The following is a 22,298-nucleotide window of genomic DNA, read 5'->3' as shown; positions in this document are numbered from 1 at the left end:
TAATTTTTGAGTCTTCTGCTGGGTATCACGGAACTCAACAAAGATAGCTTTGAATCTCGATCCCATTCAGGACAGTAATAAAAGTTTGCCAGATCGGGTCTGTCTTTAATGAACTGAAAGAAGTACCGGTCATTGTCAGATGACTCCTGATAGGCCAATGGATCGGCACCTATTTTCTTCAAACTCCCGGAGCCGGTGAGACTCGAAACGGGCTCAGACCAAAAAGGTGGGGGATGCTGAGTGAAGTCTGAGAACTTGGGGGCAGCTGGTGGGAGTGACTTTTGCTGCTGGGTAAAGGGACCCGGAGGTGCAGTTTAACCCCGTTTTGCTTCCCCTAGCCAAGCTCGCAATATGGGCGGGCACTCGGAAGCCGCGCACACGGTGCCCCGGGAATTCCAGCTGGACCTAGATGAGATCGAGAATGACAACGGCACAGTCCGGTGCGAAATGCCAGCGCTCGTCCAGCACAAACTGGATGATATTTTTGAGCCCATCCTGATCCCTGAGCCCAAGTGAGTTAAACGTTTCCCCTTCCAAGCAGCTTGTCTTCGCCACCCAGATGAGTATGTCCCAGATGCAGTCCCTTGGGGGTTTCCTTTAGGTAGCTATGGCTACCATCACCTTTGCTGTTTCGCTTTCAGGCCAGTGACTCTGTGATCCCAAGCATTGGCAGGGAAGCAAATCAGGCCCCCTCTTAGAACAACCTTCGCTATCGTGAGGTTGCTGCCCCAGAGGGAGTGGAGAGAGGAGGTGTGGGATGAGTTGTTGAGCAGCGAAAAGTACCGGGAGGGTGTTGGGGTAATAATAATAATAATAATGACATTTGTTAAGCGCTTACTATGTGCAAAGCACTGTTCTAAGCACTGAGGGGGATTCAAGGTGATCAGGTTGTCCCACTTGGGGCTCACAGTCTTCATCCCCATTTTACAGATGAGGGTATCTGTCCCCTCAGGGCTCACAGATGTTGTGACTTGCAGAAGGTCACACAGCAGACGTGGGGGAGCCGGGATTAGAACCCATGACCTCTGACTCCCAAGCCCAGGCTCTTTCCACGTAGCCACGCTGCCTCCATCGAATGGAGCTACATGTGAGGAAAGAGGAAGTGGGGAGAGGTGGCTGTGCCGACTCTGGGGACCAATGTCAGGACCCGGGCTTGTTTTCCAGCCTAAAATAGCTGTAGGGAGGAGGTGGCGGGGGCAGTTCATTTAAACTTCAGCTCCGGAATCACAGAGCTCTGAGCTCCCAGAGACGAGCGATCTTGCTCACGTGACCAGCAATAAAAGGCTCTGGTGCCTACTAGACTGCAGCTCCAGAGCCTGCCTTAAATTAGAAGCCCTTCTTGGGTAATCGGGATCCAGGTGACTGAAGCAGAACTACCGTCCGGGTTAGCGAGGTGAGGCTTAAAAGGAGCAAGTAGGGTCTGCAGGGCATGGGGTAAGTTGGGCCGGATTAGAGACTTGACGTTTTAAGTGATCTTCTGTGACCCCGCCACTCCTCGCCGACTATCGCCCATCCTACTGTCCTCCCCTTCCCCCAGATGTCACAACTTCTCTTCTCGAGACTGGGGCAGGAGCGAGGCACCGTACATAAAGTGGGATGGCCAGCTAGACAGCCAGTAGAGACCTGGCCAGTAGGAAGAGATGGGGAGGTTGGGCTGGAGGGGGAGAAGGGGGAAGCAAGTCCCAGCTGGAGCAGAGGGATGCATCAGTTAAAGGAGGAACCTAATTCTAAAAAGGGGGTAGTCCTCAAAATGTTCTTCTAGAAACACCGATTTGCAGCGGTTAGGGGTACGGGAAAGGCTTTGTTTCAGCAACAAGAGACCAACGTGTTGGAAATGTTCACCATTGGCTCTCATGAAAACGTTCCTCTTAGCGTAAGACAGAGTTCAAAATAAAAAAAGTTACACACGGGGGCAGAATGTACTTGAGCTCAGCGCACGTTGAACATCAGAGCCTGATGATTTTTTCCCCCTTTCCCTGCCGCTTAGAATCCGAGCCGTCTCCCCTCACTTCGATGACATGCACAGTAATACAGCATCCACAATCAATTTTGTTATCTCCCAAGTAGCCAGTGGAGACATCAGTGCTAGCATTCAAGCTCTGGCACAGGTAAGTGCAATGAAATGCAAACACTAGCTGTAACAACTGCAAAAGTGATAAATATGCATTAATGAAGCTGCAGTATCAGTTGCGTAGGAAACCTCTGCTTCTGAGTTGTCACTTGCCTCCAGGGGCTCAGGTTTGACTAGCTCTCCTTCTGTGCTTCACCTTTTTCTGGGGATGAAATTGACCCCTGTTATTTGAGTGTTTGACCATGGAAAGTTTCAGTGGGATGTCTTTCCCCTGACCCGGACAGGTTGGTCAGCAATCTGGTTAGGCCTCTGTGTACCAAGATGATGTTCAAAAAGTAGTGTAGAAAAAAGACCCCAGCCTTCTGTGAGTCTTTTCGTTCTGAAAATCAAGTCCCTGGATTTTACTGTTAAGTTGAACCATTGGCCTTCAATAAGGTATTTGGAATTGCCTTGTAATAGTAATAATAATCGTGGTGTCTTAAGTGCTATGTGGCAAACATTGTCCTAAAGAGAATCAGGTCGGACACAGTCCCTATTCATTCAGTCATATTTAATGAGTGCTTACTGTGTGCAGAGCACTGTACTAAGCGCTTGGGAAGTACAAGTTGGCAACATAGAGAGACGGTCCCTACCCAACAGTGGGCTCACTGTCTAGAAGACTATCCCATAGGGACCCACAATCTAAGTGGAAGGCGGATCAGGTATTGAATCCTCATTTTCAAGTGAGGAAACTGAGGCACAGAGAAGTTGAGTAACTTGCCCACGGTCACCCAACAGGCAAGTGACAGCTGGAATTAGAATCCAGACGCCCTGGCTCCCGGGCCCGTGCTCTTTCCACAAGGTCACGCTGCCTCTTTGTCTAGGGAAGAAATTTGCTAGATAGAATCTTTTTTTTCTCTTTTTTGCCCCAAGAAATTTCTTGAAAAGCCTTCACTGTGCTGCTGGGAAGACCTTGCCTTTTAAAAAAGCTTGGGGTTCTTGTTGTCGTTGTTCAGATCGATGAAGTCCTGAGACAGGAAGACAAAGCAGAAGCAATGTCTGGCCACATCGACCAGTTTCTGATCGCAACCTTCATGCAGCTCCGACTTATCTACAACACACACATGGCAGATGAGAAATTGGAGAAGGATGAAATTATTAAACTGTACAGTTGTATCATCGGAAACATGATCTCGGTAAGAATCAAAGAAAGGCCAGATCCGGGCAGCCTCCCGGTCCGCCTCGTCAGCTATTCGGTCTCCCCACGGTGATGCCACAGGACCGTTGTTACCCATCCTCTTGGTCAGGAGTGGACGTACCTCACAACAGTCAGTAATGGAAATCTTCCCTGGCCCTTCCAACATACCTCATTTCCCCTTTCTCAGCTGTGTGACTTCAGGCAAGTCACTTAACTTCTCTGGCCCTCAGTTACCTCATCTGTAAAATGGGGATGAAGACTGTGAGCCCCCCGTGGGACAACCTGATCACCTTATTAACCTCCCCAGCGCTTAGAACAGTGCTTTGCACATAGTAAGCATGTAATAAATGCTATCATTATTATTATTATTATTAACCCATTCATTTTGTACCAGGACTGGTACATAAGATACCAGTACATACCAGAACGTACATACTGGTACGTACCGGAACTTGCGCCTCTAAAATCGTCCGCCTACACAATTTCCTGTAGTAACAAATTCTGTGTGCTGTAGAAATAAGTGTTTCCCTTGGCTTGTCTTTAATCTTGCCTCCTTCAAAGGCTTCAAGTGTCACCCCTAAGCAAGATCTTCAGCTCTTATTTTTCCCCAGGCACAATAATTGTAGTAATAAGTGCTTACTGTGGGCACTGAGAGTTCGTGCTGGGAAAGAATCCACAGTCCACCACCATCATCATCATCATCATCAATCGTATTTATTGAGCGCTTACTATGTGCAGAGCACTGTACTAAGCGCTTGGGAAGTACAAATTGGCAACATCTAGAGACAGTCCCTACCAGTGGGAGGGAATCACACAGGGTCCCTCGTCGGGGGAGGGCGGGGGGAGAGGGGGACTCACAATCTGCCGCGTCCCGTGGCTACTTCAGTCTGTCTTCCCAAAGCAGCCCTGCTGTTGTCCGGCTAGGTGTGCCAAGGGTAGCTTCTGTCTCCTTCGTTACCCCTGTTTCCTCCCGTCCACTTTTAAACTTCTGTACGGGAATGGACAGCTCTTTCAGATCGAGAGCCTGGCCCGGGAAGCCTCCACCGGCGTGCTGAAAGACCTGATGCACGGCCTCATTACTCTGATGCTGGACTCGCGCATTGAAGACCTCGAAGAGGGGCAGCAAGTAATCCGGTCGGTTAACCTCTTAGTGGTCAAGGTCCTGGAGAAGTCTGACCAGACCAACATCCTGAGGTGTGTATGCCTCTGCCCGGAGACTCGGGTAGCCTGGCGAGGGCTTTCTCCTTCCCCAGGAACCCTCACCCCTCGGGCGGTGTCACCTCGTGATAGAGAAATTCTCATTGTCCCAGGGGTTCAGTAGTGATAGTCATCATCATAAAAACAATAATAATAAAGATATTTATTAAGCGCTTTTGTGCCAGGCAGTGAGGTAAGCGCCGGGGTAGATACAAGATAATCAGCTACGATACAGTGTTGGGTTTAATAAATGGAATCCGTTTTCTTCTGTGTGCTAGAAGAGCGACTGAAGCTGCTAGAAAGCTTAGCCAGTTGATAACCTGGCCACCCTAGGGAAGGTTTCCCTTCTAGCGGGACCCCCAAGGTAGAAGGCGGCATCTTCGTTCAGGGGAATTGACCAGCTCCCTGTGACAGTGAAAATAACGACTTGCTGATGTCCCATCCCGCTTCCAAGGCTTCTCAGAGTTTGGAGGCCCAGAGCTTTTCGGTTCTGAAACGTGTGCAGAAGTGGGACTTTTTAAAACTCTGCTCGGTTTCTGTGTTAGTGGCTTGACCAAACTTGGCCAGAGATCCCCGGAGCTCAGTAAACGAATAGTGGGTATAGGTGGGCAGAGAAAGAAGATGAAGGCCGGTGGCCCAGCAGGCTGTAGCTGCTCTTCTGAATTCGCTGTGATTGGAATTGGAGCAGAGGTTTGGACTGACTCTTAACCCTGCAATTTCTTTTCCAGTGCCCTGCTTGTTCTGCTCCAGGACAGCTTACTAGCAACAGCAAGTTCTCCCAAATTCTCAGAGCTCGTCATGAAGGTTAGTTTTGACTGGGGCGGCGCTTTTTCTCCCATTTCCAAAGTGTCATCGCTTTCGCTAACTGTACAAAGACGCCGGGGGGCCGGAAAACTAACCGGAACCGGGGTTTGTGTGTGTGTTGTGTTGGGGGGTGGGGAGGTGTAATTTAAGCAGTGTGGTTTAGTGGAAAGAGCGTGGACTTGGGAATCAGGTTGTGGGCCCACTGTTGGGTAGGGACCATCCCTATATGTGGCCAACTTGTACTTCCAAAGCGCTTAGCACAGTGCTCTGCGCACAGTAAGCGCTCAAATACGATTGATTGATTTATTGATTGTGGGTTCTAATCCCAGCTCTGTCACTTGTCAGCTGTGTAACTTTGGTCAAGTTGCTTAGCTTCTCTGTGCCTCAGTTATCTCATCTGAAAAATAGGGATTAAGACAGTGAGTCCCAATGGGACAGCCTGCTTACCTTTTATCTACCCCAGCACTTAGTACAGTGCTTGGCACATAGTAAGCACTTAACAAATACCATAATTATTATTATTATTATTATTATTACTACTGTAGAAGACCATCAACTAACCACCTTCTCATCCCTTCTCTTCTTCCCACGTCAGTCACTCCTCTCCCCTTGATATAAACTCATCTCCCGTGCAGAGAAGGGAAAAAGATGTGCACCTCCTCTCTTCTCCTCCTTCCCCATCCTACGGGGAGTGGTTGTATTCTTTCATTCATTCATTCGATCGTATTTATTGAGCGCTTACTGTATGCAGAGCACTAGACTGAGCGCTTGGGAAGTACAAACCGGCAACATATAGTGAGGCGCGGGGCCGGACCTGCAGAAGCAGCGTGGCTCAGTGGAAAGAGCCCGGGCTTTGGAGTCAGAGGTCACGGGTTCAAATCCCAGCTCCGCCAATTGTCAGCTGTGTGACTTTGGGCAAATCACTTAAACTTCTCTGGGCCTCAGTTACCTCATCTGGAAAATGGGGATGAAGACTCTGAGCCCCCCGTGGGACAACCTGATCACCTTGTAACCTCCCCAGCGCTTAGAACAGTGCATTGCACATAGTAAGTGCTTAATAAATGCCATTATTATTATTATTATTATCACTATTGAGACAGTCCCTACCCAACGACGGGCTCACAGTCTAGAAAGGGGAGACAGATAACAAAACAAAACAAGTAGACGGGTGATTAGAGAAGCAGCGTGGCCTAGTGGATAGAGCCCGGGCCTGGCCATCAGAAGGACGTGGGTTCTAATCCCAGCTTGCTCTTGGACACTGATCACCTTAGCCTGAGGAGCTTTCTAGCCACAGGGATTTTAATCTATCAGTGGTGTTTATTAAGCGCTGCGCATTTCTTCAACACAAAATCAGCATGGTGGTGTGTGGTCCAGAAATTGGGAGGTGGTGGTGGAAATCGTGCTTCTCTCTGTGTCTCCGTCTCGCTGTCTGTCTCTCACACTCATTCATTCATTCATTCATTCATTCAATTGTATTTATTGAGCGCTTACTGTGTGCAGAGCACTGGACTAAGCGCTTGGGAAGTACAAGTCGACAACATATAGAGACGGTCCCTACCTAACAACGGGCTCGCCCCCTCCGCCTCCTCCACCTTACCTCCTTCCCTTCCCCACAGTACATGTATATATGTTTGTTCGTATTTATTACTCTATTTATTCTACTTGTACATATCTATTCCATTTTATTTTGTTAGTATGTTTTGTTTTGTTCTCTGTCTCCCCCTTCTAGACTGTGAGCCCGCTGTTGGATAGGGACCGTCTCTATGTGTTGCCAACTTGTACTTCCCAAGCGCTTAGTACAGTGCTCTGCACACAGTAAGCGCTCAATAAATACGATTGATTGATAGAGGGGGGAGACAGACAACAAAGCAATAGGATTGATTGATTCACTGTCCAAACCTCTTCTGTTATCAGCGGAATCAACGTTTATTTTAGACTCTGATACCTGGAAAATTGGGTAATTTTAAAATGTCCGTGTTTTTCTTGGGAGATTTCCCTTTTCCCCCACTTTGAGAATCATCTTGAGATTTCCTTGGGCACCGCCACTCAAAGTTAGTTTTTCTCTTGTGATGGTCTTGGTTCCAATGCAAGACCCTTATCTGGTTATTCTAAGTTTTGGAATGTTTCTCTAACTTGAGCAAGGCTACTTTACCACCATGATGCCCACTGAAAGAAATCTGCAATTTTTAGCCATTTGCAAATGCCAGAAAGGAATATTACAGCAGTTCATGCCATGCAGGTGAGTGTCAAAAAATAATAATAATAATGATAATAAGACCTCGGCTCTTTTGCAACAGTGCCTCTGGAGAATGGTGCGGCTACTCCCCGAAACGATCAACAGTATCAATCTGGATCGGATCCTGCTGGACATCCACATTTTCATGAAGGTTTTCCCCAAGGAGAAGCTGAAGCAGTGCAAAAGCGAATTCCCAATAAGAACCCTAAAAACCCTCCTGCACACCCTGTGCAAGCTCAAGGGGCCCAAGGTGAGCCAGAAGGACGCACAAAAGCTTGTGTCCTTTCCCGAGAGAAGCCCAGAAAGGGCATTTCTATCTTCTGTGACCATATTTGTCTCCCTCAGATTCTGGATCACCTCACAATGATAGACAACAAAAATGAATCTGAACTGGAGGCGCATCTCTGCAGGTTGATGAAGCACAGTATGGACCAGACTGGAAGCAAGTCTGATAAGGAGACCGAGAAGGGAGCTTCTCGCGTAGTGAGTGATCTAGCGTAGAAATTAGCGGGAGAAGGGAATTGCTTCTGACCAATTCTGCCCAGGGAAATGCAAGGGGAACTTGAGCGAAAATCAGCCCCTTTGTTAGAGGCTGTCCGTTTTAGTCTGAATTCAGAGCTCAAGGATGGGAGCGTCTTAGGGTCCCCGTCCCTGTGCCCCCAAGGGTCGGTGATCTGTGGAACACCGTCCTGGGATGGCGATAGGTCTGTGGCTTCGCGGGTGTGTCTTTGTCACGGGGTTGGGGGTGTCACGAATTGGCCATCTTTCCTATCCATCCTCCCCATTCCCATTCCTGAACCAGGCCAACTCTGGAAGGCAGAGGTCAGCCACCACAACATCAGCAGCCTAGGGGTGGGATTCCCGGGACTCCTGATTCGGGGGCAGCTGGCACGAACTCCTTAAAGTTGCCTCCTCTCCAATGTGTCATACCCAATCTCAAGATGATTAAGTCTTCCGTCCCCGGGAATTTTAATGGTGGGTTTCCAGCTTTTCTGAATTGTAGTCAGGAATGGCTACATAGTGGGCGGGATCTGGCCAGACTTTGTAGAAGGGGCGGTCCCTGTCTCCAAGGATGAAGAATTTCAAAACAGTCGTAATCCGGACTGGTACACGGGTAGGGCAAGCCGAGTGGGGCCTCACCTAGAACTTTCTTGAACTCCCTTGTGGGGTGGTCTCAGCATGGGGCCGTCTCAGAAGCGCCCCGTATTGGGCCTGGCTACGTCATCAGTGACCTCAAGGAGTTAGCTCTGGACTGCAGGCTGGGAACCGAAATTTCAGCCACCTAACGTAGCATCGGTTCACCTTGCAGGATGAAAAGTCCTCCAAAGCCAAAGTGAACGACTTATTAGCGGAAATCTTTAAGAAGATCGGTTCCAAAGAGAACACTAAAGAGGTGAGAGCGGCTAACAAGGCAGATGGGAGTGCACGTAAAGAAAAGGGGTTGGATGTGGCTGCTGACAGCAGGGCCGTCGTTTCCTTTCTCAGGGCCTAGCAGAGCTGTACGAGTATAAGAAGAAATACTCCGACGCGGACATTGAGCCCTTCTTGAAAAACTCCTCCCAGTTCTTCCAGAGCTATGTAGAGCGAGGGCTCCGGCTGATCGAGATGGAGAGAGAGGGCAAAGGACGCATTGCCCCTTCTACAGGTTAGCTTCCTCCGGGAATCCCAGGAGCTCCCTGTACCTGGTGGAAATACGGGGTACATGGGCATTCCTGGGATTTCCAACTTGGCCGAATCCCCGCCGATTGGCATGCCTTGGCAATGCAGTGGGTGTGGCCAGTCTGGCTGCCTGGTGGTAACCGTAGGCTAGGGGCCACAGCCCACGAAAGAGGTCGAGAGGCGGGTACCAGAAAGTCTGGGGGCAAGAAAGAAGGAAAAGCAGTCGGCGTTTTCCAGCCCAGGAAAACGCCCAACGGAGAGAATCTATCCATCGGTAGTATTTACGGAGCGCTGACCGTGTACACGGCGATGTACTCGGTGCTCGGGAAAGGACAGGTTTGTAGAGTTGGTTGATGCAATCCCTGCCCACAAGGAGTTTACAGCCTGCATGGGGAGACAGACAAGAAAATAAAGTACAAATAGGGGAAATAGAAGAGTAAAATGACTTCACTGGGCTGCACGGAGCATTTATCGACAAAAACGTTCCGTCTGTCTTCCCACTCCTCAAAAACCTCCACTGGCTGCCCATCCACTTCTGCATCCAACAGACTCCTTACCATTGGCTTGAAGACATTGTCAGTTTGCCTTCCCCTCCTGTACCTCACTAATCTCCTCACTTGCAGCCCAGCCCGCACGCTCCACGTGCCATCTTACTGTGCCCCGATCTCGGCTATCCCTTTCCCTTTCCCACATCTTCCCCCTAGCCTGGAACCCACTCCCCCATCATATTCGCCAGCCCACCGCGCTCTCCACCTTCAAAGCATTATTACGGTCACGTCTTCTCCAAGAGGGCTTCCCTCTTTTCTCCGGCTCGCTCTCCCTTCTGCGTCATCTAAGCGCTTGGATATTTGGACACATGATATCTGCCCCATCCCCAACCCCATAGCACTTTTGTACGTATCTTGAAATTACACATCATAAATTATTTATATTACCGTCTGTCTTCTAGGCTGTACGCTCGTTTGGGGCAGGAAATGTGTCCGCTAATTCTGTCGTATTGCATTCTCCCAAGCCCTTGGTACAATGCTCTATACGTAGTAAGTGCTCAGTAAATACAACTGATTGGACATTAGGGCCGCGTACCCCGACACTCTCCCCGGCCCCACAGCAGAGTGTCTGGTCAATGGTGAGGGGTGGGCGGTTAGGGGAAATGAAATGCTTAGGGAAGGCCTCCTGGAGATGCGATTTTAGGAGGGTTTCAAACCTGGCTAGGCGTGTGAAGAGCTGACCCGAGGAGCCTGTTTCCTCATTGTTGTTGCTCCATCTCTCGTTCTAGGGATCTCCCCTCCAACGGAGGTACCGTGCGTCCCCACTCCAACCAGCACGGTGTCCTCAGCGGGAAATGCGAACGGAGAGGAGTTGGGGCCGTCCGTCTACCTGGAGAGGCTAAAAATCCTCCGGCAGCGGTGTGGGCTGGATAACGCGAAGGTAACCTTCCCTCCCAAGAGGGCGGGGGGAGGCGGGGCAGGCGGAGCTCAGCTCTTCCCTCATCCTTTGGTAACCAAGCCTGCCCCGATCCCGCTTCAGCCCTGTTTCTCTCCTTCTCTCTCTCTCTCCCTTGTCTCCCTCCCGCCACCGTAGCAAGACGACAGGCCTCCCCTGACCTCCCTGCTCTCCAAACCAGCGGTCCCCACGGTTGCCTCCTCCACAGACATGATCCACAGTAAGCTCTCTCAGCTCCGGGAGTCCAGAGAGCAGAACCAGCACTTGGACCTGGATTCCAACCAGACCCACTCTGCCGGCCCCACCCCCTCCTCCACTTCCACAGCCACCAACATTGATGACTTGAAAAAAAGACTGGAGAAAATAAAGAGCAGCCGCAAATGAGGCTCCCCCCTGCCCGGGTCCCCCTGCAGCTTGAGTTTACTCAACTAGAAGTCTTCGTAGTTTTCAAGTGGCCTTGCCCAGGCCTAGTCGATACAAACTGATTTCCTGTATATTACCATGGATCTTGGGGGAGGATGGAGCTAGTGTGGCCCAAGTATTTGTACATATTCCGCTTCTCTCTGTGAGCATCCCGCCTCTAGAAGACTGTCTGTGTATTAGCTTAGTGTACAGACCTGTAAACAGCCACCCTCCTCTCCGCTCAGACTAGGGTCTCCTCCTTTTATTATCTGTAAAGTTGTCTTACTATTTCTTAGCTCCTGCCTCTTAGAAACTCTTCGGTAGCTTCTCTTGGAGTCTACGAGCTCTTCTCCCTGTAAGCCGAAGGGGCGGGCTACCCTGTATGGACGCATGGCATGATCTGAACTAATTTAAGTGTCTTTTGTAAATAAAGTTTGCATTAACTCCAGCCGTCTTCCCCGAGGCCCCACGGCTGGGCAGCAGAGGCAGCTCTGACGGTCGCCGGCCTCGTGCTCAGGCGGCCCCGAGAGCCCCACCGACTGCCGCCCCGGGATTTCCGTCTCATCCCCGGCTCCCAGCCCGCAGAGGGTTTCCGAAATGCAAGGATCCGCTCTTTCCGGCTCTTCCCACTCCCTAGCAACTGCCTGAGCAGGGACGTCTTTGTCGCCTCCTCCTCCCTCTTGAGAACATTCGTATTTGCTTCTCCCTCAGGACTGAGATCTCATTTGAAGTCCGGGCCACCTGAGCTTCGGCTGTGACGTGTCCCCTCCGGCCTTTGCTTCCCCGCCTCTCACTCCCGCCTTGTCCACTCTTACTTGGGCACCTAAACTCCTTCCCCCCATCGGCTACCTGCGAACAACGCGCTCCTGCTCTGCGGACTGGGGTCATTTCTGTACATTGTTGAAGGTCGGTACCCACCACCCATATAATAGTAGAAAAAGACCGCTGCTTGGAGAAAAGAGGGCAATGACGGCTACTGCTGCTCTTTCAGGCTCGTCTGGTAGATCTAGAAACCAAGTTTAGTTCTCGGGTTGTGTTGCCCACAGCCCCTTGAGCTGCGCCCTCCCTACCCACGGGGAGGACTTTGCCACTTTCCTTAACGAGGATTAAGGAACAGATTTAAACCAGTCATGGCTGTTGAGACCGGAGTCGGTTGAGGAGACGGCAATACATCATCTCCCTTCAAGAACGCTATTCGGGGGCGTTGATTCCATTTTCTTAAAAGTGGTAGCCCTTCTCCAGCCCCCGCCTGGCCTTCGGTTGTATCTTCTCAGCCCCGCGGTCTCTTCTTTTCATCATCATCATCATCAATCGTATTTATTGAGCGCTTACTGTGTGCAGAGCACTGTACTAAGCGTTTGGGAAGTACAAGTTGGCAACATATCTTTTGCCTCTCGGATTATGTGATTTCAAGACTGGCAGTAGCTTGTACTGTCCTTGTCCTGGGGACAGGCAGGGAGAACGAGAGAAGTCAGCAGCCAAGGAACAGCCCCAGCTGAGAGTCTCTGACACTGTCTCTGTCTCTACCAGATGCACAAAGACTTTCCTTCCTCTCTGTCCCCTGCTCTTTTCCAGGGAGTGACTCTTACGTACCGTTATTCATCTCTTTCCCTCCATACCACCTAAATTTGACTCTCTTTGTGCTGCTTCTAGTAAGGTAGGTCAAACTTCCTTCAGCCTTTTCTCTGGGTCCCTCCCCGGGGAAAAGGCTTCAAGTCCCTGCTTTCATTCCTCAATGCCCTTCTCATCTGAACCTTCATCTTATTTCCTGAAGCTCAGAGGCCCATACCGCCTAAATTTGACTCTCTTTATGCTGCTTCTAGTAAGGTAGGGTCCAACTTCCTTCAGCCTTTTCTCTGGGTCCCTCCCCGGGGAAAAGGCTACAAGTCCCTGCTTTCCTCAATGCCCTTCTCATCTGAACCTTCATCTTATTTCCCGAAGCTCAGAGGCCCTGCAGAAGTGGTTGAATAACAGTTTAATGCAGCCCGTGAATCCTAAAGCAACGTGGTCTCTGGTTTCAGGTACCTCTTCACCGTCGAGCCTTTTAGTAGGAGGAGATGGGTGCCAATTCTGCAAATTGAGCTTTTTTTTTTTTTTTAATTAGCAATGTCTGTCCTTTGGAATTTGAATCAAGGAGAAAAGTTTTCTCAATGCTTTGAGTTGGGAAAAAAAGAGCCATTTTATCTCTGAAAACACAATCCATCAATGGTATTTGAGTGCTTAGAGTGTGCGGAGCACTACTCGGTTAACGGGACAATACAATATAGCAGTTGGTGGACGCATCCCCTGCTCGTGACAAGCTTACCATCTAGAGACGATCTCACAGCCTACAAAACAATCCTTTTAAAAGCTACACCCTGGGCTTCCTTCCATCTATCTTGACGACTCAACCTACAAAGCTAGTGTAGGCCACAGACCGCTCTGTAGAGTAATAATGGCATTTATTAAGCGCCTACTATGTGCATAGCACTGTTCTAAGCGCTGGGGAGGATCCAAGGTGATCAGGTTGTCCCATGGAGGGCTCACAGTCTTAATCCCCATTTTACAGATGAGGGAACGGAGGTCCAGAGAAGTGACTTGCCTAAAGTCACCCAGCTGACAATTGGTGGAGCAGGGATTTGAACTCATGACCTCTGACTCCCAAGCCCGTGCTCTTCCCATTGGGCCACGCTGTAGAGGCAAATAGGGAAAGCCTCTCCTTTCACCCACGTGTCCCCTGGAACTATACGCATCAGGGTCAACTTGTACTTCCCAAGCGCTTAGTCCAGTGCTCTGCACACAGTAAGTGCTCAATAAATACGATTGATTGAAAGACCAGGAGGTGGGAGACCTGGTTCTCGGCCCAGCTCTAGCCCCTTCCTTGCCTTGCGGACTTGGGGCAAGTCCATTCACTTGTCCGTACCTCCGTTTCCTCCTCATTTTCAGCTGCAAAACGGGGATAAAATCTGTTTTGTCTTCCCCTTAATCAATCAATCGTATTTATTGAGCGCTGACTGTGTGCAGAGCACTGTACTAAGCGCTTGGGAAGTCCAAGTTGGCAACAAGACTGAGACTTAAGACTGAGTCTCGGGTGGAACGGGGACTGTCTAGTCTGATTACCTTGTATCTTAGTGCTTGGCACGTAGTCAACACGACACATAGAGAAGCAGCGTGGCTCAGTGGAAAAGAGCATGGGCTTTGGAGTCAGAGGTCATGGGTTCAAATCCCGGCTCCACCACTTGTCAACTGTGTGACTTTGGACGTCACCTCATCTGTAAAATGGGGATGAAGACTGTGAGCCCCCCGTGGGACAACCTGATCACGTTGTAACCTCCCCAGCGCTTAGAACAGTGCTTTGCACATAATGAGAGCTTAATAAATGCCATTATTGTTATTATTATTATTAATTATCCCATAGTTACTATTCTTGACACTAGGATGTTGGAAAGGCCCCGGCCCAAGGCCAGGTTGAGGAGCTGGCTGAAAATCACGGGAGGCTCCAGCTCTACTAGGGGAAACATTTATTGGCAAACGCAGGGAGGAGACAGGAAAAGTGGCAACCTCCCTTGTGTCTCTTCTGGTCAGAAAGCCCGTCCGTCTCCGCTCCCCGGCCTCGGGGGCAGCCGCCCCTAGCCCCCGAATCGGTCGACGGCTTTCTGCAACCACTTCTTCAGCCGGAACACGTGGGTGTAGAAGCCGAACTTCCCGTCCCGGTCGCAGCCCTCGCCCCAGGAGACGATCCCGATTTGGTACCAGCGGTTGTCGAAGGGGTTCTGGGGGGGAAGGGTTAGTACGGATGAGGAGACGGGTGGGCCGGGGACGGAGCCGGGGCCCGAAGACTTCCAGAGTGGGAGTGGGAACCCACTTACTTTCATGACAAAGGGCCCCCCGCTGTCTCCTTCGCAGGCATCGCCTCGCTTCTCCTCTTCAGGCTTGTACCCTGGGGAGCGGGCAATGAGCCAACGGGACCAGGAGCCGGCCTCAAAGGCCCCCATCGCTCCTACCCGCCCCGCCCCACGGTCAGAGCGCGGAGGCGGCGGCCGGGAATCGGGAAGGACCGGTCTCCACCTGCCCGTTTCCCCATCCCTCGCCCCTCCGCTCATCAATCCACCCTCCCCTCCTCATTGACCGCTCGCTCCCCCAGCCCTTGCCTGCGCAGAACATGTTGTCGGTGACTTTGATGCGGGTAGAGGCCCGGCAGACGTCATGCTCCACAAGGGGTAGGTTGATCTCCTGCAGGACGGAGGGGAGGTTTCTGGTGGTGGTCCACGTCTCTTTCAGGTTGCCCCAGCCGGTCACTCGTCCTTTGTAGCCAGACAGCATCAACCTAGGGAGAAGAGCCAGGCGACCCAGTGAGTTCCCTCCCCTCCCCTGGGGTAACGGTGTAGATGCCTCCTCTGGGGCTCCATCCTCATCTTATTCCCGCTCACGGTCCCCTGTGGGGCTCCCAGACTAGATGTTAGCGTGGCTCCGGAGAAGAGGGGGCGGCTCGGTCGATGGTCCGTTCCCAGCCGTGCTGGACTCTAAACCCCTCCAGGACAGGGTGTGTGTCTTCTGCCGTTTCCCCAAGCACCGAGTACAGCGCTCCGCCCTTGAGAGGTGCTTAATAAATGCCTCTGACGTTGATGGGCCATGGTCAGACTCGGCCAAAGTGGCCCCCAATTGTCCCCCCGGGAGCGGGGCTGGTGGGGTACGCCGAGAGGGCCGCGGGAGCCCCAGAACAACTTGCAGGAGGCTCTTGCAACCCCCTGGCCCGGAGCCGAGGTTGCTTCCCAAGCGCTTAGTACAGTGCTCTGCACACAGTAAGCACTCAATAAATACGATTGATGATGATGATGATGAGCCCGCTGTTGGGTAGGGACCGTCTCTATATGTTGCCAATTTGTACTTCCCAAGCGCTTAGTACAGTGCCCTGCACACAGCACTCAATAAATACGATTGACTGAATAGAGCAAAGGAGAGAGGTGTCCCACGGGGGCAGGCCCTGGCCCGTAACTGGACGAGTCCATTAGAGAAGCATTTTGGCTCAGTGGAAAGAGCCCGGGCTTTGGAGTCGGAGGTCATGGGTTTGAATCCCGGCTCCGCCGCATGTCTGCTGTGTAACCTTGGGCAAGTCACTTAACTTCTCTGAGCCTCAGTTCCCTCATCTGTAAAATGGGGATGAAGACTGTGAGCCCCACGTGGGACAACCTGATCACCTTGTATCCCCCCCAGCGCTTAGAACAGTGCTTTGCACATAGTAAGCGCTTAACAAATGCCATCATTATTATTATTATTGGACCGGCCTGATTTGGGTCCTGGGAGCCAACCTCGCCCCACCTGTGCTTCCCCAGTTCATTCAATCGTATTTACTGAGCGCTCACTGTGCGCAGAGCACCGTACTAGGCGCTTGAATCAACCGCCCGCCGGCCCGTAAGCCGGGCTCGCCTCCTCGGCACTCACTTCTGCGCCACGTCCTTAGTGGGCAGGCACACGGGGTGGATGTAGTCGCTTAGGGGGACCGGCCTCTTCAGCTTGAGGAGCGCGATGTCTCTGTCCAGATTTTCCTTCCAGTTGTACTTCGGGTGGATGATGATAAGCTCCAGCCCGGAGATCTTCTCCATGTTCCGCTCGTACCTGCCCCGGACGCCGGAAGGTCGGGAGGGGATGGGGGGCAGAGGGAGAGGCCGGTGAGCCTGGTTCCTGCCCCGAGGCCGCCGCGTTCCCGCCTCCCGTCTCGGCCCCGGCCTCTCACTTGGTGCGCTGGTGCTTGCCGATGCGCACCAGCAAGTCGTCCACCGTGAAGTTCTTGTCCCACGGAGGGTAGAGGAGGCAGTGGGCGGCGGTGAGGATCCACCGGTCGCTGAGGAGACTGGCTCCGCACAGCAGCTCCTGGGGGCTCTTGCGGAAAATCATCACCTGCCTGGGGGCCGGGGAGACGGGCGAGTTGGGCAGGAGTCCGGCCTCGGGCCTGTCCCGGGCCTCCGGGAGGAGAAGGCGTCTCCCACTTGCACCCTCCAGCGCTTCCCCCCCAAGGCGGGAGGGTCCGGGACCCGAGGAACCCCGACGTTACCAAGGGGCGCTGCCCAGCTCCGCGTCGTCCCCGTGGATGATGCGCCCGCCAATGTAGGACTCCAGCAGCTCCGCCTCGCTCTTATCCGACTGAGACTTCTTCTCGAACAGCGGGCGCAGCCCGCAATCTGCGGAGCCAGAGGGGCCGCCCCATCAGCGGGCCGGGGGGCCCTCGGCCGCCCTCCCGCCACTAAGGGAGACGGCTCAGCGTGACGGGCGCAGCTCGGAGCCCGCCGGAGGACCGAGCACCTCACCTGCCTCCCCCTTCCCGAAGGTCTTCTCGTTGAAGAAAACCTGGTAGTCCTCCGCGGTCGTACGCCCCCCGATAGCCTCCGGCACCGACTCCAAATTCTCCTCGTCGATCACGCTGTCTGAAAGGGGGACGGGGCGAGGGAAGGGGCCTCTCTCAGCTCGCTCCCGTAGGCCCCGGCGCAGAGCCCGAGAGAAAAGCGCTCAGGGCCGGGCCGCGTCTGGGCCCCGGTTCCGGCCCGGCCGAGCCCGCGGACGGGAAACGCGGGGCCCGACGACTCACGGGTCGTGTGGCGGACGCTGGTCCCGGCCGGAACCGGGCTCCTGTGCCGGAGGAGGCACAGGGAGAGGCCTTCCCTCCTCGTCGCTCACCGCAGTAGACGGCCGGGCAGTACTCGTAGCTCCCGGGGGGTCCGTCCACGTAGCACCAGATGCCCTCGCTGTCGCCGTCGGGGTTCCGGCAATGGTTTTCCACCAAGGGCACGGCAGGGTCGAAGTCCCGACTGCGGGGCAGGTTCTGGAGAGGCTCGGAGGCCCAGGGCAGGCAGGGAGCCCCGGACAGGGTGGTGGCCTGGGCGCCCCTGTAGAGCCGGCCGTCCTCGGGGAGGCAAGCCCCCTTCGGCTTCTCCAGCTTGGAGCCCCGGGGGCGGAGGGTCGGCGTCACCGGCACCTCAGTCTGACCTGGATGGGGAAATGCTACTCAGCGGGAACCCAGGAACGGAGGGACGAGCTGGAGGAAGCCGAGTGGGCCTGGTCTCCGGGCCGGGCACCGCTTCTCTTTGCTCCCTCCCTGCCTTCCCTCCTCTTTCCACCCCCGCAATTCCCCGTCCTCCCCTCCCGCCCCGCCTCTCCACCACGCGTGCGTACACACCCGCGTGGGCCAACAGGACTCACCGCAGACGGGAACGAGGCACCCCTCGCGCCGCACGGTGGGGTCAGTAGTGAAGCACCAAGGCCCGTCGGCGTCGCCGTCGGGGTTCCGGCAGAAATTCTCTCGCAGGTCGGCTCCCGGGTGGGAGGTGGCGTTCATCCTGAAACAAGAGACGCCTCAGCCTGCCCTCCGCCACGCGGCGGATCCCCCCGTCGCGGACCCGGCAGACGGCGGAGGAGGTACGAGCGGGGATGGGGGGCCCCGGCACTCACTGGTGGAGGTGAGGGTAGCGGCTTCTCCACAGCTGGCACTCGATCCCTGACTTGGTGATATTCACTTGACCGCGGTAGTTCAGTCCCACGCCCTCGGCACACTCCCCTGCGGACGATGCGGCTTGGAGTCAGGCAGGTCCCGGGCATTGGGGCCGCCTCCAATCAATCAATCAATGGTATTTATTGAGCGCTTACTGTGTGCAGAGCACTGTACTAAACGCTTGGGAAGTGCAAGTTGGCAACATATAGAGACAGTCCCTACTCAACAGTGGGCTCACCTGGGCACGGCCTTTCCCCGGGGCCTTAGTCCTGCCCCCCCAAGCTCGCCCGCATCCGCTCCCCAGCCTCCGACTCACCTATCAGGCAGATGTCCCGGTTCTCTCTGGGTTGCTTCGTGACGGTGCAAGCTGAAAAATGCCCCGGTGGTCCTCGTTAATCCAGGACACCAAAGGGCGGAAGAAGGTCCTGTCCGGGCAGCGGACAGATGGCAAGGCCTAGAAAGTCTCGGGAATCCGAGGGCAACTTCCCGGCCCCTGAGGCTTTGAGGTCAGCCGCCTCAGGCTGACCACCCTGCTCTGGGCTAGGAAGGAGGGAGACGCCCGGAGCGCCCGCTGCTCCGTCCAGTCCAGGCCATGAGGCTGGACTTGGAGTCATCATCATCATCATCAATCGTATTTATTGAGCGCTTACCGTGTGCAGAGCACTGTACTAAGCGCTTGGGAAGTACAAATTGGCAACATATAGAGACAGTCCCTTCCCAACAGTGGGCTCACAGTCTAAAAGGGGGAGACGGAGAACAAAACCAAACATACTAACAAAATAAAATAGAATAGATATGTACAAATAAAATAGAGTAATAAATCTGTACAAACATATATACATATATACAGGTGCTGTGGGGAAGGGAAGGAGGTAAGATGGGGGGATGGAGAGGGGGACGAGGGGGAGAGGAAGGAAGGGGCTCAGTCTGGGAAGGCCTCCTGGAGGAGGTGAGCTCTCGTATTCGGGCGGGGCCGTGGGATGGTCATCATCATCATCATCAATCGTATTTATTGAGCGCTTACTATGTGCAGAGCACTGTACTAAGCGCTTGGGAAGTGCAAATTGGCAACATATAGAGACAGTCCCTACCCAACAGTGGGGCTCACAGTCGAAAAGGGGAGTCTAAAAAGGATGGTCGGATGGCAGGGTGTCTAGTAGGTTTCCGGTAGGTCTCAAAGGCCCCGGGCTAAGCACCCCCGCGGTGGGCCCCCAGTGTCCTCCTCCCAGCCGGGAAGGCCGTGCTACTCACCTTTGTACTTGACCCAAAACTCATCCTGAAAGATAAGAGCCGAGGCTGCGGTTGGACGGGGTTGGGGGGGGACGACTCCAAACTGTCCCGGCCCCTCCCCCAGCCCGGCCGCCCAGCGGGCATCCCCCCGCCGGACCCCCACCCCGCTCACCGTCTTGTCCCGGGACTCCAGGGCCTCGTAGGCCTCTTCGTAACTGCAGACCTCCTCCAGGCACTCCCGCTCCAGGTTGCCTTTCCGCAGCTCCTCCAGGAGGCCCTTGTTGCTCCGACGGGAGCGCTGGAGCAGGGACAGGGCCTGCTGCTGGCCCAGGAACACTGCGAGCGGGCCCCGGTGTCCCGGTGAGACCAACGGCCCCTCCAGGGAGCCTGACCCCCCCACCACATCCACCGTCTGGGCCACGCCGCGGATCCGACCATCGTCGACCCGGCGGCGGCGGCGGGGCCTGACCCCCACGCCCCCGTCCACTGGCTCCTCCAGGGAAACGGCAGCCTTCCTCCCGGGAATCCTGGCGGTCGGGCCCAAGCCCGCTCCCAGAGCCCTGGATTTGCCCGGCAACCCTGGCGGGGCCTCGGGGTCAGGTCTTGCTACTGTGTGAGACCTCTCTCTTCCAGCCTCAACCCACGCTCCCCGACCTCTCGTCAGCCCTCTCCCGCGGCGCCCATCCCTTCCTGCCGGCTGCCCTCCAAAGCCCACTCCTCCTCAATCAATCAATCGTATTTATTGAGCGCTTACTGTGTGCAGAGCACTGTACTAAGCGCTTGGGAAGTACAAGCTGGCAACATACAGAGACAGTCCCTACCCAACAGTGGGCTCCCCTTCATCTGCCTGCTCCCAGCCCCTCCCTTTTCCCCTTATCCCTCTCAGGACACCCCCGCTCACCCCGATCCCCTCAGGAATCCTTCTTCGCCTTCCCAGCCCGAAGCCCGCTACTAGCTGGGCCGCCCTCCTTCTTTCCCGCCGCCCTCCCGGAAGAGCCCGGGCCTTACCCTTAGTACAGTGCTCTGCACATAGTAAGCGCTCAATAAATACGATTGATTGATTGATTACCCTGCTGGCAGTAGGAGACGGACAGCAGGAAAAAGAGCCCCAGGCTGCCAGGCCACGCCAGGGCTGGTCTGCACGCCATGGTGTCCGTGGAGAGGCTCTGGGCCTATGGCCCCACCGCCGCCGGCCTTTCCCCGGTGGGTTAATCATGAACCAACGTGAAGAAATCACCAGCAGAAGGTCGGCGGGTCATGGCTGGAAGCACGGCCATTGCTCCTGCCCGCCCCCACTTCTCTTTTCCGTTCCCGCTCGGAGGGTCCGGGGCGGGGGCGGCCGTGGCCGGGGGCACGTTTCCCGGGGTCCAGAGGTCGAGGCCCCGGAGTTTCAGAAGGAAGCGGCCGGAAGGAGCCGGCGGGCAGGAGGAGGGCTGCGGCCTCACCCACCGTGGTCCCCCATCCCCGCTTCCCCCTCACTAGAGGTGCCCATCTGGGCTCCCTCCGGCGGGCAGGGCCCGCTGCCGTCCCGGCAGTAGTTGACAGCAGGAAAAACAACTTCTGCCCCCTCCCTCCCATCCTCTCGGTGACCCGGAGACCCCCCCCAACCCCTACTTTTCCCCGGCCTGGCTCCTACGTAGTTTTCCCTCATCCATCTCGGAAGCGGCCGGGGACGTCCCGTCCCTGCGGCGCACACGGGGCCCTGGGGGGCCGGAGCTGGCCCCGCGCCCGGCCGGCCACGCCGCCCGGCCTCCCGCCTCCTGTTTGCCCCACTCGGAGGTGGGAGGGTCAATCTTAGCCCTGGCGCGGGGGCGGAGGGCCTGGGGACAACGGGACGGAGCGCGGGTCCGGAGGGAAGCAGCCCCACGCCCATTCTCCCGCCCGCGCTGGGATCTTCTCCTCCCGTCCCTCCGGCCCGAGATGGAGGAACGCCGGGGGAGTTGACCGAAAACGGGTCAAGGAAAGTAGCTGGTGGCCGACCAGAGGCTTTGGTCCCCCTCAGCCATCCCCGCCTCCCCAGCTCAAGGACATATACATCCAGATTCGGTCGTATTTAACGCTAGGATCCTGCCCGACGTCAACGAGCCGGTTCCGAGAGTCCATTCCCCAGCCAGTGTGCCGGGTGGCGGCGTCTGAAGCGGAACGCCCGGTTCCCCTGCTTCGACCCCAAGCCGAGGGGGAGGAGGGGAGAGATGGGGATTGAAGGCCCTCCGCCGGCACGGGGCTCGGCAGGGAAACTGAGGCCCCTTGAGGACTTAGCCAGAGGGGGCTGGCGCAACCCTGTCGTGGCTCGCAGCGTCCCCCCCCGTCGCCCGTCCTTCCCTGTCAATGACTGCTCCGAACGCGGCCCCGCCTGGGGCGAGCCTTGGACTCCGATGCCCCGATCCGGCCCCCCGACCAACGCCGCGCAAACGGTACTTCGCCGTCGAGGGGTCTGCCGTTAATGATTTAGACTTTAGATTAGTCTTTTAGACTGTGAGCCCACTGTTGGGTAGGGACTGTCTCTATACGTTGCCAACTTGTACTTCCCAAGCGCTTAGTCCAGTGCTCTGCACACAGTAAGCGCTCAATAAACACGATTGATGATTGATTTAGGGGATTTACAAAGTCCTCACTC

The 22,298-nt window shown here is 54.7% G+C and overlaps 2 protein-coding genes across 4 annotated transcripts in view; one reads left to right on the top strand and one right to left on the bottom strand.

Moving 5' to 3' along the window:
• CKAP5 (cytoskeleton associated protein 5) overlaps window positions 1-11,437 on the top strand; it is a 98,926-nt gene extending 87,489 nt beyond the window's left edge. For 2 of the 3 annotated variants that reach the window (XM_038764026.1, XM_038764029.1), the window contains 11 exons: window positions 339-512; window positions 1,988-2,108; window positions 3,067-3,246; window positions 4,255-4,442; window positions 5,174-5,249; window positions 7,547-7,735; window positions 7,831-7,968; window positions 8,795-8,878; window positions 8,971-9,130; window positions 10,421-10,572; window positions 10,726-10,971. In XM_038764026.1, coding sequence (XP_038619954.1) covers window positions 339-512; window positions 1,988-2,108; window positions 3,067-3,246; window positions 4,255-4,442; window positions 5,174-5,249; window positions 7,547-7,735; window positions 7,831-7,968; window positions 8,795-8,878; window positions 8,971-9,130; window positions 10,421-10,572; window positions 10,726-10,971 — 1,708 coding nt within the window. Of the gene's footprint in view, window positions 1-338; window positions 513-1,987; window positions 2,109-3,066; window positions 3,247-4,254; window positions 4,443-5,173; window positions 5,250-7,546; window positions 7,736-7,830; window positions 7,969-8,794; window positions 8,879-8,970; window positions 9,131-10,420; window positions 10,573-10,725 lie in introns of all 3 variants that reach the window. The other variant, XM_038764028.1, reaches the window with a different exon arrangement.
• Window positions 11,438-14,472: 3,035 nt separating this feature from the next.
• On the bottom strand, window positions 14,473-20,859 carry F2 (coagulation factor II, thrombin). Its single transcript, XM_038764849.1, has 14 exons — window positions 20,751-20,859; window positions 19,854-20,017; window positions 19,703-19,727; window positions 18,768-18,818; window positions 18,412-18,517; window positions 18,163-18,299; window positions 17,641-17,949; window positions 17,274-17,390; window positions 17,021-17,147; window positions 16,703-16,870; window positions 16,411-16,584; window positions 15,120-15,295; window positions 14,838-14,908; window positions 14,473-14,741 (listed from the first exon to the last, which is right to left on the bottom strand). Exons 1-14 carry the CDS (start codon window positions 20,827-20,829, stop codon window positions 14,598-14,600), a joined length of 1,848 nt encoding a protein of 615 aa, XP_038620777.1. The 5' UTR covers window positions 20,830-20,859; the 3' UTR covers window positions 14,473-14,597.
• Window positions 20,860-22,298: the final 1,439 nt, after the last annotated feature.

The sequence above is a fragment of the Tachyglossus aculeatus genome, chromosome 22, assembly GCF_015852505.1.
Source record: "Tachyglossus aculeatus isolate mTacAcu1 chromosome 22, mTacAcu1.pri, whole genome shotgun sequence".
NCBI classification, from domain to species: Eukaryota; Metazoa; Chordata; class Mammalia; order Monotremata; family Tachyglossidae; genus Tachyglossus; species Tachyglossus aculeatus.
Note: the sequence above shows the minus strand (reverse complement) of the source record. Positions and strands in the feature narration are given on the sequence as shown.